At 45.9% G+C, this 15,470-nt stretch overlaps 1 protein-coding gene across 2 annotated transcripts in view; it reads right to left on the bottom strand.

Moving 5' to 3' along the window:
• Positions 1 to 2,880: 2,880 nt before the first annotated feature.
• The window catches only part of FXN (frataxin), a 161,049-nt gene continuing 148,459 nt past the window's right edge, over positions 2,881 to 15,470 (bottom strand). For both annotated transcript variants that reach the window (XM_069625769.1, XM_069625770.1), the window contains one exon: positions 2,881 to 3,279. In XM_069625769.1, the coding sequence (XP_069481870.1) occupies positions 3,126 to 3,279 (154 nt within the window). In that variant the 3' untranslated portion in view covers positions 2,881 to 3,125. The remainder of the gene's footprint in view (positions 3,280 to 15,470) is intronic.

Raw genomic sequence — 15,470 nt, 5'->3', positions numbered from 1 at the left:
TTATTCAACCTTGACTAATAGGTGTTGTATAAAGGAGGTGTTAAGGCCTCCAAGTGATTTCTCTTTTTATGAAGATGGAAACGGCATCTTGTAATGGATGCGAGGTGTAAGAGCATATAGGGATTAAAAAAAGAACAGGTTATCAATCTAGTTGACACTTGAGCCTACTCGTTCCCTTCGCACAAGTCACTACACGATTAAGATTGTACATCAAACATTTTATTAGAAAAATCCCACGAGTCGTGGGGGGAGCATTGGGCCGATTTCTGCGACAGAGTCCCTACAAATGTGCGATATGTTGGATTAGTAATCTGTGCTGTTAAAAAGCTACATTGGAATATGAACGGATTTAAGGGGACCCGGTTGACTTTTTGCTCCGTTTTGAGGGAGGGAAGGAGATAAGTTATGATAGTGTTGAGTGTTTTTTAGGTTTTTTTTTTGGACAACTTTATTTAAAAATTTATCAAAAGAAATTGATATCATTCCAAAACAACAATTATGATAACAATAAAACTACAAATAAAACGAAAAAGCATTATACAAGTCGAAATAAATAGAACAGAATAAATAAGAAAATAATCAATCAATTATGCCCACTGTTTAGTTTTTTCTGATAAGTGAATGTACTGTAATAGTTTGGTGAATTGATGTATGGTTTGTTTAATTTGGGATTTTATTTAGATTTTATAGATTGGAAGAAATAATGGACATCAGTGCATTGTAGAATAATTTTGGAGAAGATTGGAATAGCCGTTGACTTTAGTAAGTGTACTGGAGATAAACGGGTTATTCACCTTTGTCACTGAACTGTGTATGGGTGGTGCTTATCGAGGTCTGACTAAGCATACTAAACCAGTTTAGTATGTCTTGTTCTGTAGGGAAATATTTTGTAATTCTCCCTATGAAAAAAGTCCTTCCTCTTCAGCTTAGTTTGTTCCATCCATTTACATGCCAGCCAATCCAATACTAATAGATGAGTGTCATTTTTGCGATCAGTTGCAACTGACTATCCGGTTTGTTTACATTGAAATGAAGCTAAAGTTACACTGTGGGCTGTGTAATTATAAACTGGCATGCTTGTCTGAACAGGGACATGCAAGATCAGTGTCCTCCACTTTAGCTTATTAGCGAGTGACCTTGCCAATGGGGAGGGGCTGAGACTTAATGAAAGCCACAAGCCGATGGCTTCATTGTGACTGAGGAGCTGGTGAGAGGCTCAGTGTCCGCAAGAGAAAGGCATCTGTGGGATAGACCAGGAAGGAGGTGCAGGAATAAGGCTAATTGGAGGCAGAGAGGAGGAGGGGAGAATACCAGGAGGAAGGTTGGAGGGAACAACAAGGAGGATTGTCAGGAGTTGTGAGGAAGGTTATGGAAAAAGTCTTGGATAGTGGGTGGCAAGGAGTTGTGAGGCGCGCAGTGGACTTAACTTTTTGGTAGGAAGTGTGAAGAGGAAGTTGGAAGGAATTGGGAGGAGAGACCACCAATGATGGTTTCAAGTGTACAGACAGAAGGGAGCACAATGAAAGAAGTATTAGGAAATAACATTGAAGCTATAACGAGACAGGAGGCGATTGGGATGGTTACCAGGGAGGCTGAAGACAGAGCCAATAAAAGGAGGTAGAGAAGGAGGGGCGCACTTAAAATGAGTGTCGCAAATCGTCGAAGAAGAGGTTAGGATTTGAGGGACAGTGCTATGACTATGGGACAGGGAGTTAGCAAACACAGGCTAGTTAAGAGTCAGAATAGTGATTCCATTTTAGAAGCTCTGAGATTTTGACAGTCTGGTAACCTCAGCCTCTTGCATGCCCCTAGTGTGCAGGTGCACGTGAAGATGGACAAACCTGGGAGGGATTCCTTGCAACATCACTTGTGATAACTTGATTGCATGCAGATACATTAAGTTGGACAATGGGTCAGGGTTGCAGAAAGGTAAGTATATTCAAACTTATTTGGAATCAAACTGGCAGATTGAAAGGTGTTTGGCTGCAGAATGGGCTCAAGATGTGGTCCCGCTGCTTAGTTAAATCAGGAATCGTGTAAAGCATGCCACAGGGCAGCATCCGTCGTAGAAAATTGTCTGCATGTCATCAAGGCTTTCCTACATGTTGGATTTTGAAGTGTTATTTTAGTTCAGCACTGTGGTGTCTGAAAAATATGTGATGGGAGATCTGTTTTATGACTTATGATGCAGACAAATCTATTCCAAATTAACCATATTTAAAACCTTAAACTGTATGGGGGCTTTGACTGGGTCTGTTGTGCTGTTGCTTGAAGCAGTAAGACGCTGAGGTACGGATGGATATTATGTGAAGTCAGGCGATTTTTGTGATAGCGTTATGCATGTATTCAGTGCTCTTGTGTGTAATGTTTATAGTTTGGGATATCGCTGTGAGGGCCTGCACATTCCTTTTGTGTTAGGATGGGCACAACAGTAGGTTTTAGATAAATGAGCTCAGCAAAAGGACTCCACATTTAAACTGATTTTAACAGCCAAAAGAAATGTATGAGAAGAAATGCAGTGCCCTAACATGTACTCGCTATGTGTGAGTAAATCCAGACTATCAGAATGAAGAGGCTATTCTTGCTGATTAAAGAAAAACAGGTTTATGGGCCAAAATGTCAGTCTTACATAACATGCATAAAAAAAGACTACACTTCATATGCATTGTTTGCAATGAATACATTTGTCACATTTTTGATGTAGATCTATATTTCTTGGGTCAAGGGAAAACTATTTACAGTTTCAGTAGGCATTTATGTACTATTCAATCCAGAACACAGGTCACTGGCCTTTGTTACATGAAAAGGAGACAGTGTGAAGATTCTATGGTAGGAAGTACTAGTAGTCATATGTTGTACAACAAATAAACATGCTACTCATTGGCCATACATGAAACAAAATATTTTAATAACAAAAAACAGTAATCAGCCATTGTGTGGAAATTATGTAACAGAATAAGATTACAGTCATGTCTGAAAAACATTTTCAAATACATATTGCAAAATCTGACAATGCCATTTTACTATTTAGGTTGGAGGCTGTGTTGCTGCGCACCAAGAAGCCTAGACAAATGAACATTGGCAAAGATCTTTTCAGTTCTTTAATGAAGAAAAATGTTCTGTCTTCAAGTATTCTCTTTACCCGAATACACCAGAGACGATAGGTCCAAATCACATTTCAAGGCTTTAGAAAGTTCTTTAGCCAGCAGCTCATGAAGAGAAACTCCATCGTGAGAATAGATCCAGTTCTTTCCAGTCCAGTCATATCGTTTAGGGCCACTAAAACAGAGCACATGCACAATGTGAGCACAAGCAAAGTATTTCTGCATACCACACTTGAGGTCTTGAAGTCAACAAAAAATAATGGATGACTTCTTGCAAAGCTGTACAACAAGGAGATCATGAGTTAGTTATAGCCTTCTTACTGGTGGACCCAGAAAAACAGAATGATTCCACTGCACTCTACAGAGTCTGCCCTTTCTGTTACAAACACTATTACCAAAATGCAAGTTGAAATATCAGGCATCAAGAAAGAAAATTATAACGTGTTTTGAAATGACTTTCTTTAAATACGTTTATACATGAAATGGGCAACTGCCTATGATTTGTGTTAACCTCTCAATGGGCAGAGTGGGACTATATATTATTGGGAATCAGGGAAAATATAAAGGATGTAGAGTCTGTAAGATCAGGTGTGGTGTGCCGAATAGGTAAGAATCAATGTTTAAATGCTGCTTGATGAATAGTTTGTCTATATTCAAAGTAGCTGCTTTGCCCAAGACATCACCAGTAAGGCCCAAGATTAAGGCAATTTATAGCAATGGTCTTGGATCAAAAGGTGGGCTCTGAATAAACTTAAGATTGATCACGGTTTGAAGGCAAATGGGAGTAAAATGAGAAAACGAGTAACAAAATCAATGTGCTGGATTATTTCCTGGCATGCTATTCGTTTGCTGAGAGCAGTCAGAGTGAGACCCAAAATTAAGATCACGGCTTAAGAAGAGTTGAACTATTCCAAGATGTTGATCTATTAATGCTCCTGACGCAAGGCATTATCAAAAGTACGATTATCCAGTGGAATAGAATTTACCTGGGATGAAACAACTTCAAGTCACGGAAGTCATAACATATTAGGGAAATCATGTATTCGCTTCATTGCATTGCTTTCAGTGTAGTCTAAGCGGAAGAAAAAAATCCCTTTTCTCAGTGAAGTCCGTAAACGCTCCTCTTCAGTGGATTTTAGCTGTAGTTAATGATATGTGGGATACATCACTCACCTAAATCGTATTTCAGATGCTTGTATCTGCTTATATGCTGTGCATAGGCCGACATCTAGTGGAAGCTGCAGAGTATTACAGTTATTGTTTTCAAAACTCGAAAAGAGACGTCGACAGGGCATGCAAGTAATAGTATCCCTGGTAGGATGTCCACTGTACCCTTGGTCCGTCACACGTCGATGCCCCTCAGATTGTTTTGTTTCCGACATGAGGTTGCATGAAGTGTAGCATGGGTACAGGTGTATTAAATCAGATATGTATCAGATAAAGCCCAGATAAATCATTTAGGCACCTTCTACTCCAAGGGGGGGGGAGGTGGGCGAAGGGTGTTTGCATGTGAATCTAAGCAGATACAAGCATCAGAAATACGATTACAGTGAGTAATGTATCCCTTCTGAGGCTTGTGGAATCTGCTTAGATCACAAGCTGTGCATAGATTAGCAAGCAGTCTTAGGAGAAGGTGGTGGGTTGTGAAAAGGTCCAGCAGCAAATAGATGTTTTAGAACCGCTTGTCCCACCTGAGTATCTACTTCAGAGTGTGTGTCAATGCAGTAGTACTGAGTGAAAGTGTGTACTGAGCTCCATGTAGCTGCTTTGCAAATGGCGTCCAGCGGGACGTTTGCGATAAAGGCCAGAGTTGCTCCTGCACCCATTGTGGAGTGAGCTATTGGTGTGAACGGCAGTATTTTGCTTGATTAAGAGTAGCAAAGCTGTATGCATCCGACTATCCATCTGGAGATGACATTTTTGGAAATGCAGTCTCTTTCTCTGCCTGTTGCTACGGAGACAAACAGTTGGTCTGTCTTTCTGAGCTGTCTGGTTTTGTTTACATAGTAAAGGACCACCCTCCTTACATCTAGTGTATGGAGTTTCTTCTCAGCCGAGCTGGTTGGGTTCTGAAAGAATGCCGGTAGCTCGATGGATTGGTTTACATGGAATTTTGAAATGAACTTAGGTGAAAACCTTCGGTGCGTTCTTAAACCAATTTGTCTTTGTGGATGACAAAGAAAGGGTCCTGCACTGACAGTGCTTGAAGTTCACCGACTCTTCTTATGGAGGTGATATCCACCAAAAAAGCCATTTTATATGCGAGATGTTTAAGGCTTGACTTGTGCATAGGCTCAAAGGGGGCTCCCAGGAGTTTTGCAAATACTTCATTGAGGTCCCAGCCTGGCGGTGGGTTTGAAATAGGAGGGTGGAGTTTCTTTACTCCCTCCATGAACGCCTTAATGACCAGAACCTTCTAGTAAGATGCCTTGCTGTGAGAGGTGGTGTATGCGGACAGAGCCGCCAGGTCAACCTTTATAGCGTTAAAGACTAAACCAAAGTCTAATAAGTATAGCATGGACTACATTCTATGACTGGCACCAAATTACAAATCTTCTCCACTTGTCAAAATAACAGTGTCTGGTGTTTGGTTCACATGCCTCCTTGAGGATATCCATACACCTTTGAGGTAAATTATGATGTCCAAACTATGACCTCAGGAGCCATGTTGCCAAGTTCAGCGAGTCAGGTTGAGGGTGTAATGTTGTCCCCCCGTGCTGGGAAAGCACGTCGGTCTGGTATGGGAGCTTGATCGGATCGCACATCGTCAGTTTGCGAAGATGTGGATACCAAGGTTGTCTCGCCCACATGGGAGCAACTAGGATTTTCGCCATCTGTTCTTTGTGAATCTAGTTCACCACCCTGTTGTTCATTAGCGGAGTGGGGGGAAAAGCGTAGGCAAATTTCCGTGATCAACTCATCCATAGGGCGCTCTCCTTGGAGTCTGGTTGGGGAAACCTGGACGCAAAGTCTGGGCATTGTTTTTTTCTTGTAGCGAACAAGTCTAGCGTGTGGTAACCCTACTGTGAGAAAATGTGACACAACATTTGTCGATGCGCCACTCGTGACCTTCTGGTAGAGGATCTCTGCTTAGCGAGTCCACTAGGGTGTGGAGTTCCCCTGGAACATGTTGTGAAGTCAGGAACACCCCCATTACGAGTGCCCATTTCCATATTTTCTGCTGCTAGCCTGGACAGATTTGGAGAATGTGTGCCCCCCTGTTTGTTGATATAGAAGACTGCAGTGGTGCTGTCTGTGAGAATTTGTGCCAACTGATTTGTTAGGTGCGCTTCGAAGGCTGGGAAAGCACGTCGGTCTGGTATGGGAGCTTGATTGGATCGCACATCGTCAGTTTGCGAAGATGTGGATACCAAGGTTGTCTCGCCCACATGGGAGCAACTAGGATTTTCACCATCTGTTCTTTGTGAATCTAGTTCACCACCCTGTTGTTCATTAGCGGAGTGGGGGGAAAAGCGTAGGCAAATTTCCGTGATCAACTCATCCATAGGGCGCTATCCTTGGAGTCTGGTTGGGGAAACCTGGACGCAAAGTCTGGGCATTGTTTTTTTCTTGTAGCGAACAAGTCTAGCGTGTGGTAACCCTACTGTGAGAAAATGTGATACACAACATTTGTCGATGCGCCACTCGTGACCTTCTGGTAGAGGATCTCTGCTTAGCGAGTCCACTAGGGTGTGGAGTTCCCCTGGAACATGTTGTGAAGTCAGGAACACCCCCATTACGAGTGCCCATTTCCATATTTTCTGCTGCTAGCCTGGACAGATTTGGAGAATGTGTGCCCCCCTGTTTGTTGATATAGAAGACTGCAGTGGTGCCGTCTGTGAGAATTTGTGCCAACTGATTTGTTAGGTGCGCTTCGAAGGCTTGGATAGGTTTGAATACCGGTAGAAGTTCAAGCAGGTTGATGTGGTTCTGCGCCATGATGGGAGTCCGCAGACCATGTGCTGTGAGATGAAGGTGATGGGGCCCCCCCACCCGGATAGTGATGCATCTGTTGCGACTACTGCTTGCACCGGCGGGTCGTGGAAGGGTTTTCCCTTCAACAGATTCTCCTTTGTTCACCAGCGTAGAGCTGGTACATGTGTTGGCGAAACAACCACTACATCATTCCACTGACCGCTTGCCCGACACCACTGTTTCGCCAATCACACCTGCATCGGGCGCATGCACAATCGTGTGGGTGGGACCAGGTAAAAGGCAGGATACCATCATGCCGAGCCAACGCATAGCTTTGCGTGCGCTTATCTGGTGACCGGCTTGATACGGAGGTATTTGCAGCAGTATATTTTGTATTCTTTCCTTGATGGAACAACTAGGCCTTGGCTCTGTCTTTATGACAGCTCCAAAGAACTGCTTGGTCTTGTTTGGTATAAGGCTTGACTATTTCTCGTTTATCGAGAAACCCAATTGGAAAAGAAGGTTGATTGTTCTTTGTGCATTCTGCTTGCAAATTTTGGGAGTTTCCCCCCTTGATCAGCCAGTCGTCCAGGTAGGGGTACACTGGGATTGCCTCCCTGTGCAGGTGCGCTGCCACCACCGCCAGTACCTTGGTGAATACCCTTGGAGCGGATGCTATTACGAAGGGTAGCACCTTGAATTGGTAGTGCTGGTTTGCGATCCTGAAACGCAAGAATTTTCTGTGCTCTGGGAACATTTAAATATGAAAATAGGCATCTTTCATATCCAAGGTTGCCATGTAGTCCCCCCTGCTTTAGCAGTGGGATTATTTCCTGTAGCGTTGTCATGCAGAACTTTTGTGGCTTGACATAGGTCTTTGCAGGGTGCAGATCTAATCCGGGGCGCATTGTTAGATCTTTTTTGGGCACAGGGAAGTACGATGAATAGATACCCTTGTTTACCTGGTTCGCCGGGACGATTTCGACAGTGTCCTTTAACAGCAGCCCCGCAACCTCTTCCAGAAGTATGCGCGGTTCCTCCTTTGTGGTGGTTCTTTGACGCTGGGTATGGTTGGAGGGTCGCTCTAGTAACTATGCAATAACCGTCTGCCACGGTGGAAAGTACCCACTTGTCCAAGGTGATTCCCTCCCATGCATGGGTTAAGTGCGTTATACTACTAGAGTGACATGGGAGGGGACCTGGAACGGGTGGCCATTGCTTTGGGGGAGTGGATCCACCTCTGGAAGAGCAGGATCTGCTATGGCCACAAGATCTCTGCTGGCCTCCATGGAAGCCCTGTGAGGATGGTATTTGAATGGAAGCCCAAATTGAACCCCGACTCTGGTTATATCCAGATCCCCTCTGAGAATTTTGTCCCCTGAAGCGACGAAAATTATTTCCACCCCTTTGGCGCGATGGCTTGTTGGGGAGCTGGCCCAGAGACTTTAGAGTATAATACTCTTCCTTTGCACTCTCAAATGCATCCTCTACTACCTTGCCGAATAGAACATTAGGTTCGATGGGCATATTCAGGAGGGTTGCTTGTGTCTCGAATTTAAAGCCTGACTGGCACAGCCATGCAGGTCGCTTTATAAGTGTGCCCTCTGCGATAATTCTTCCAGCATTATCACCTGCAAGTTATTTTTTTAAGATGCAGTTAGACACAGCCTTCCCTTCCGCTACTGTGAGGGACAGTTGGGATTTTAATGGCTCTTGGACCGAGGCCATTAAAGTGGCTATTTCCTCCCACTTGTGGCAGTTGTAACTGGCCAGCAGAGTGGTGTTGTTGGCAATTCATGTTTAATATGCTGCAGAGGTGGTGACTTTCCTTCCGAAAGTGTATATTTCTTTGCTCTCCTCATCTCGGGGTGCCTCTGAGGAGGCAAGAGGTGTTCCTGCACTTTTCCTTGCTGTTGTAACGACCAGGGAGTCTGGCGTTAATTGACCCCTGATGTAGAGGGGGTGGGAAGGGGGATGACGGAATATTTTCTGAATGCAGGGGTTTACTGACCAAGTAAGGTTAGTGGTTTCTAGAGACGGTTGCATTCTCCTATGTACGGATTTTAATAAGGGGATAAATTGGGTTACAGCTTTTTTGTCACCGAATAGGTCTTCGACAAAATCCTTGTCGATCTCTGTTTCCTGTGTCTGAATTTGGAAACGATCTGCTGCCTTTAGGAGTAGGTCGTTGAATTGTAGTTGGTTATCCACCAGTGAGTCTGCCAAGGCGGGTCTACATGATCTGCCGAGGGTAAGACGCAAACGTCTTCTTCCTCGTCATCGTAATAATGGTCTACCTCCCTTACGTTCTCCTGATCCTCAGAATTCATATTGGGGTCGTAGTGATTGAACTGTTCTAGGGACTGCTGGGGGGTGTCTTGAAGGGTGTCTGGCCGGGCTCTTTTTGCTGGGGGTTGAGACAGTGTCACCCCACTAGCTTGCAGCGTGATCTGAAGATTATAGCTTGAGGGGTTTTCTCCAAAAAATAAATGATCGGCCTTAAAAGGACATGCGTCTTATGACATGACTGTCTATGTAATCAGCAGATTAACAAGGGGGGTCCTGGGAGTCCCTTTGCCAGACATTAGTCCTGGTTACGAGAGACTTACCCAGAGTCTTTAGCTAAAGACTCTGGGTAAGTCTCTCGTAACCAGGACTAATGTCTGGCAGAGGGACTCCCAGGACCTCCCCCCCCCCCTTGTTAATTTGTATATAAATCAGCAGACCACTGCAACAAGCTAGGGATAGTTACAGGGGTGGGAGGTAGGTCAGCTGTAGGCTGTCTCTTGTGTTTCTTAGTTGCAGACATAGAACCCTCCCCCTGGGTAACACTGGGATACACTCTTTCCATATGGGACTTGTGGCTCTTCGAAGTATGGTGTTTCGAAGTCTGCTCTTTTAGCAGTGTTTCAGGGACATATTTCTTTACAAGATGGGCCAATTTCAAAGTCTGAGGTAGTTTGGGGGATTTCGACTTTACTGTAGCTTGTCGAATTTTTACAGTTTGGCGATCCGGAGCCGCGTCTCTCGACGTTCGGTCTTCGGCGGCAGTATTGGACACAGCATCAGAGTCAGATTTCTCTCTCGACTGTGGGGGCCTGCCGTGAGGTGAATGCGAATGCCCAGAGGACATAGAAAAGTGAAACTTTCCCCTCAAGGCTGTGTGTGCCATGCAGACGGTGCAATCGTCGACTTGTGGCCTTGGGTTGTGCGTTTTGTGTGGGGTGACTTGTCTGTGCTGATACCGCCGGGTGTCGTCCCTATAAAAGCGCTGCCAGCGTGTATGGTGGGGTCGGGGGCTTGCACATTTAAATTCGAAGATAACCTTTTGCCTTTAGCGTCAGAGAAGACGCTAGAAGCACCCTCCACGTCTATGGTGGTCTTGGCCTGCATGGCGTGGTGGGCCCAGCGCTTTGTTTTTCGGGGTTCTTTAGGGTCTTGGGCTTAAAAAGCTTGCAAGCTTTACAGTGACCCATGTTGTGATCCCTCGGAAGACCGACGTTGCACACCTGGTGCAAGTCCTTCCAGGGAAATATTTTGTTACAACTGGGACACATTTTAAAGGTTGCATTTTCCATGTTTAATTGGAAGGGCAGCATGACTATTATAAAGGGAAGAAGGTGAAATATGCATTCTCTTAGAAGCCTAAAATATGTACCAAACCCCACTCTCCCTATTGTCTGGGCCGAGGCCTGGAGCGGCCTTCCAAGGCCGTTTGGAGGTTCACCGAGGCAAGTTCTGCAATCGACAAAGTTTGTCCTCAAAAACCATAGTCGAAGTTGTTGTCGAGGAACGGATATAAAAAGGACAGAAGAGCGTAACTAGCTCTAGTTGCTTTGTTAATAAATGGCGTTAGCTGAAAAGGAACTCTGCGTTTAGCGTCCGACAATGATGGCGGACAAAAACAATCTGATGGACCTCGACGCGTGAAGGTCCATGGTTACAGTGGATGTCACGCTAGGGATAGTATTACTGCCGCGCCCTGTCAACGTTCCTTTTCGAGTTTTGAAAACAATAACATACTCTGCAGCTTCCAGTAGATGTCAGCCTATGCACAGCATGTGATCTAAGCAGATTCCACAAGCCTCAGAAATTATATATATAATGAACAGGAGAGAGGGGCGCACTCTATTTCCCTGCACAGTTAACCTACTCAGCCGCTGGTGTTCCCCCTACCGGTTTCTGTGCTCTTCACATCATCAGGGAGGCAGTCTTAGCTTGCAGCTCACAGCAAGTGCAGGTGTTCACAATCAATGATGATGATTCTGCTACAAGGACTTCTGGTAGCTGTAGTAATCAGGTTTTCATGGAACAAGCTCACACCCAGCCCCACAGTGGGGAAAGGGGGGGTGGGGGGAGGAGTGGCCCACAGTGAGGCACTCCAAAGCAGGGCATGTGTCATCCCGGTGCAGCATCCTATTAGATTGTGATAGATATATATATATATATATATATAATACATGACTCACCGTAATCGTATTTCTGATGCTTGTATCTGCTTAGATTCACATGCTGTGCATAGGCCGACATCTAGTGGAAGCTGCAGAGTATTACAGTTTGTTTTTTGAAACTCGAAAATGGGTGTCGAGCTAGGGCGTGCCAGCAATACCATCCCTAGTGTGACGTCCACTGTACCCATGATCCCTCACGCGTGTAGGACCCTCAGATTGTATTTTTTTTTTACATGAGGTAGCGTGAGTACAGAGTATCCAAGCAGATAGATAAGACTACAAGCATCCATGCGCCTTCTCTCAGAGGGGAGGAAGGGCGGGCGCATGTGAATCTAAGCAGATACAAGCATCAGAAATACGATTACAGTGAGTAATGTATCCCTTCTGAGGCTTGTTGAATCTGCTTAGATCACATGCTGTGCATAGATTAGCAAGCAGTTTTAGAAGGAGGCGGGATGTGAGAAGGGTCATGAGCGAACAAATGTCTTAGAACCGCTTGTCCCATTTGAGTATCTGTCTCGGAACGAGTGTCAATGCAGTAGTGCTGAGTAAAGGTGTGAATAGAGCTCCATGTAGCTGCTTTGCAAATGGTGTCAAGGGGTACATTTGCAATGAAAGCCAGAGTGGCCCGGTGCCTCTTGTAGAGTGGGCCCTTGGCGTAAAAGGCACATACTTGAAAGAGAGTAGCACAGTTGGATAAATTTGACTATCCATTTTGAGATGGCACCCTTAGAGACGCGATTTCCTTCTCCGCCTGTAGCTATGGAGACGAACAGTTGATCTGTCTTTATTAGCGGCCTGGTCTCGTCTATGTAGTAGAGGACCGCTCTTCGCACATCTAAGTGTGTAGTTTCACCTCAGCAGAGCTTTTGGGTTCTTGGAAGAAGGCTGGTAGCTCAATGGACTGGTTAACATGGAATTTAGAGATGAACTAGGTGAGAACCTAGGGTGAGTTCGTAAAACCAGTTTATCCTTATGAACAGTAAAGAAAGGATCCTGCACTGACAGAGCCTGAATTTCACTGACCCTTCTTATGGATGTAATGGCTACTAAGAAGGCCGTTTTATAAGTCAGGTGTTCGAGACTAGCTTTTTGCATGGGTACAAAGAGGAGGCCCCATGAGTTTAGCAAGCACCACATTGAGGTCCCAACCTGGTGGAGGGTTTGAAATTGGAGGGTGGAGTCTCTTTACCCCTTCCATAAAAGCTTTAACCACTGGTACTTTCCACCACAACACCTTGTTAGGGGAGGTGGTGTAGGCAGACAGCGCCGCCAGGTGTACCTTGAAAGAATTAAATACTAACCCTGCGTCCAGCAGGTGGAGCATGTAGGTGACAATATTGGAAGGAGTGCAATCAACTGGGTTGATTTGTTTATTCTGGCACCAAATAACGAATCTTTTCCATTTATCAAAGTAACACTGTCTTGTGTTGGGTTTCCTTAATTATTTAAGGCTAGCCATGCATCTCTGTGGTAGATTGAGATGTCCAAACTATGACTTCAGGAGCCATGCTGCCAAGTTCTTTGAGTTGGGTTGAGGATGCACTGTTTGACCTTGGTGCTGGGACAGTGCCAGAACCGGAGTTTGATGGGTTCGTACACGGCCAGTTTGTGCAGGTGCGGGAACCACGGTTGTCTCGCCCACATGGGAGCAACTAGGATGAGCGTCATAGACTCTGTGTATCTTGTTGACCACCTTCCTCATCAGGGGAGTTGGTGGAAAAGCGTAGGCAAACATCCCTGACCAGTTCATCCATAGCGCATTCCCCTTGGAGCCTGGCTGGGGGAACCTGGACGCGAAGTCTGGGCATTGTCTGTTGTCGCTTGTTGCGAACAGGTCTATAGTGGGGAACCCAAATCGTGAGAAGAGGTCTTCTACGACCTCTTCGTGTAAACAGCATTCATTTTCTTCCAGTAGTTGGTCTCTGCTCAAAGCATCTGCCAGTGAATTGAGATCCCTTGGAACATGTTGAGATGAGAGGAAAATGTTCCATCCGAGTGCCCGTATCCAAATTTTTTGGGCAAGCTTGGACAGATTTTTCGACCGAGTGCCCCCTGTTTGTTTATGTAAAACATTGCTGTCGTGCTGTCCGTTAGGATCTGCACTGACAGGTTTGATAGGTGGGGTTTGAACGCTTGAAGCGCTCTGAAGACTGCCAGGAGTTCTAGCAGGTTGATGTGATTCTTGGCCACTGAGTGAGACCAGAGGCCCTGCTCTGTGTGATGGAGGTGTGCTCCCCATCCTGAGAGGGACGCGTCTGTAGTGAATACCGCCTGTATCGCCGGATCGTAAAAGGGCTTCACCTTTGAGAGATTTTCTCTTGTCCACCAGCGAAGACTTTGTACCACTGTTGGCGAAACGACCACTAGATAGTCCCACTGACCACTTGCCTGAGACCACTGTTTCGCTAACCATTCCTGCATGGGTCGCATGCGCAAGCGCGCGTGGGGAACCAGGTAAATACATGACGCCATCATGCCTAGCAAAAACATCGCTTTGCGCACCCTTATCTGGCGACCGGGCTGATCTTGAGGAATTTGCAGTAGTAGATTCTGAATTCTTTCCTCTGATGGAAAAGTCAACCCCTCTGGAGCGTTTAGGACAGCTCCTAGGAACTGTGGAGGTGCTTGGCACCAGGCTTGATTTTCTCATTGATCGAGAAACCCATTTCGAAGAGGTTGACCATCGTTCTTTGGATGTTGGAAGTGCAAATTACTGGGGTTTCCCCCGTGATGAGCCAGTCGTCCAGGTAAGGGTACACTGGGATTGCCTCCCTGCGTAGGTATGCCGCCACCACTGCCAGTACCTTGGTGAATACCCTTGGAGCTGAAGCTATACCGAATGGCAGCACCTTAAACTGGTAGTGCTGACTGTCCACCTTGAAGCGCAAGAATCTTCTGTGCGCTGGGAACATGGAAATATGAAAATAGGCATCCTTCATGTCCAATGTTGCCATGTAATCTCCCTTTTTTAGGAGGGGGGGGGGGGATTACCTCTTGGAGTGTAGTCATGCAAAATTTTTGGGGCTTGACATACTTGTTTGCAGGGTGTATGTCTAATACTGGGCGCATTGTCAAATCTTTTTTTGGCACAAGGAAGTAAGTTGAATAAATACCCTGGTTTACCTGGTTGCCCGGGACGAGTTCCATCGCGTCCTTTGCAAGGGATTGACGATTTCCTCGAGGAGGATCCTTTGGTGGTCCAGGGAGTGGATTTCTTGTCTGCGAGGGTGGTTGCGGGGGCGCTCCAGCAGTTGGATGCAGTATCCCGCGGACACTGTGGACAGCACCCATCTATCCGAGGTGATCCCTTCCCATGCTTGGGTGAAGTTGGAAACGCGCCCCCCCTACTGGGGATGCATGGGAAGGGACCCTGAGCTGAGTGTCATTGTTTTGTGGGAGGCGTACCGCCTCTGCCTGGGCTGCCTCTCCCTCTACCACAGCCGCTTTTGTTACTTCTACTTTAACTTTGGGTACCTTGTTGGTTGCCACCCCACGATGTACCTTGCCCCTGTGAGCAATTGGAACTCCTCTGGGAATTTTGTCCGTGTGAGCAACAACAATTATTCCCTCTTTGGTTCGTGGGTTTGTTAGTCAATTGTCCCAAGGGACTTTAGGTTATCATATTCCTCCTTGGCAGTTTTGAGTGCCTCCTCAACCGCTTTGCCAAACAAGACATTCGGTTCAACCGGCATGTCGATAAGAGTAGCCTGGGTCTCGGGTTTGAACCCTGACTGTCTCAGCCAAGTGTGTCTTTAGGACAGTGCTCTCTGCAATGAGCCGCCCTGCGTTGTCGGCAGCGTCAAAAGTCGCTTTCAGAATGCAACCGGATACCGACCTACCCTCAGACGCAATCTGGGCTAATTGACCCTTTAGTGGTTCTGGTGCAGAGGCAATGAGGGCGGCTACTTGCTCCTATTGGTGGCAATTATAACTTGCCAGCAGAGTGGTGGAATTTGCAATTCTTGCTTGGTAAGCGGAAGTGGAAGCCATTTTCCTT

This window comes from Ambystoma mexicanum, chromosome 6p, assembly GCF_040938575.1.
Source record: "Ambystoma mexicanum isolate Mex_15411 chromosome 6p, UKY_AmexF1_1, whole genome shotgun sequence".
NCBI lineage: Eukaryota > Metazoa > Chordata > Amphibia > Caudata > Ambystomatidae > Ambystoma > Ambystoma mexicanum.
This window is presented reverse-complemented; position numbering and strand designations above follow the sequence as displayed.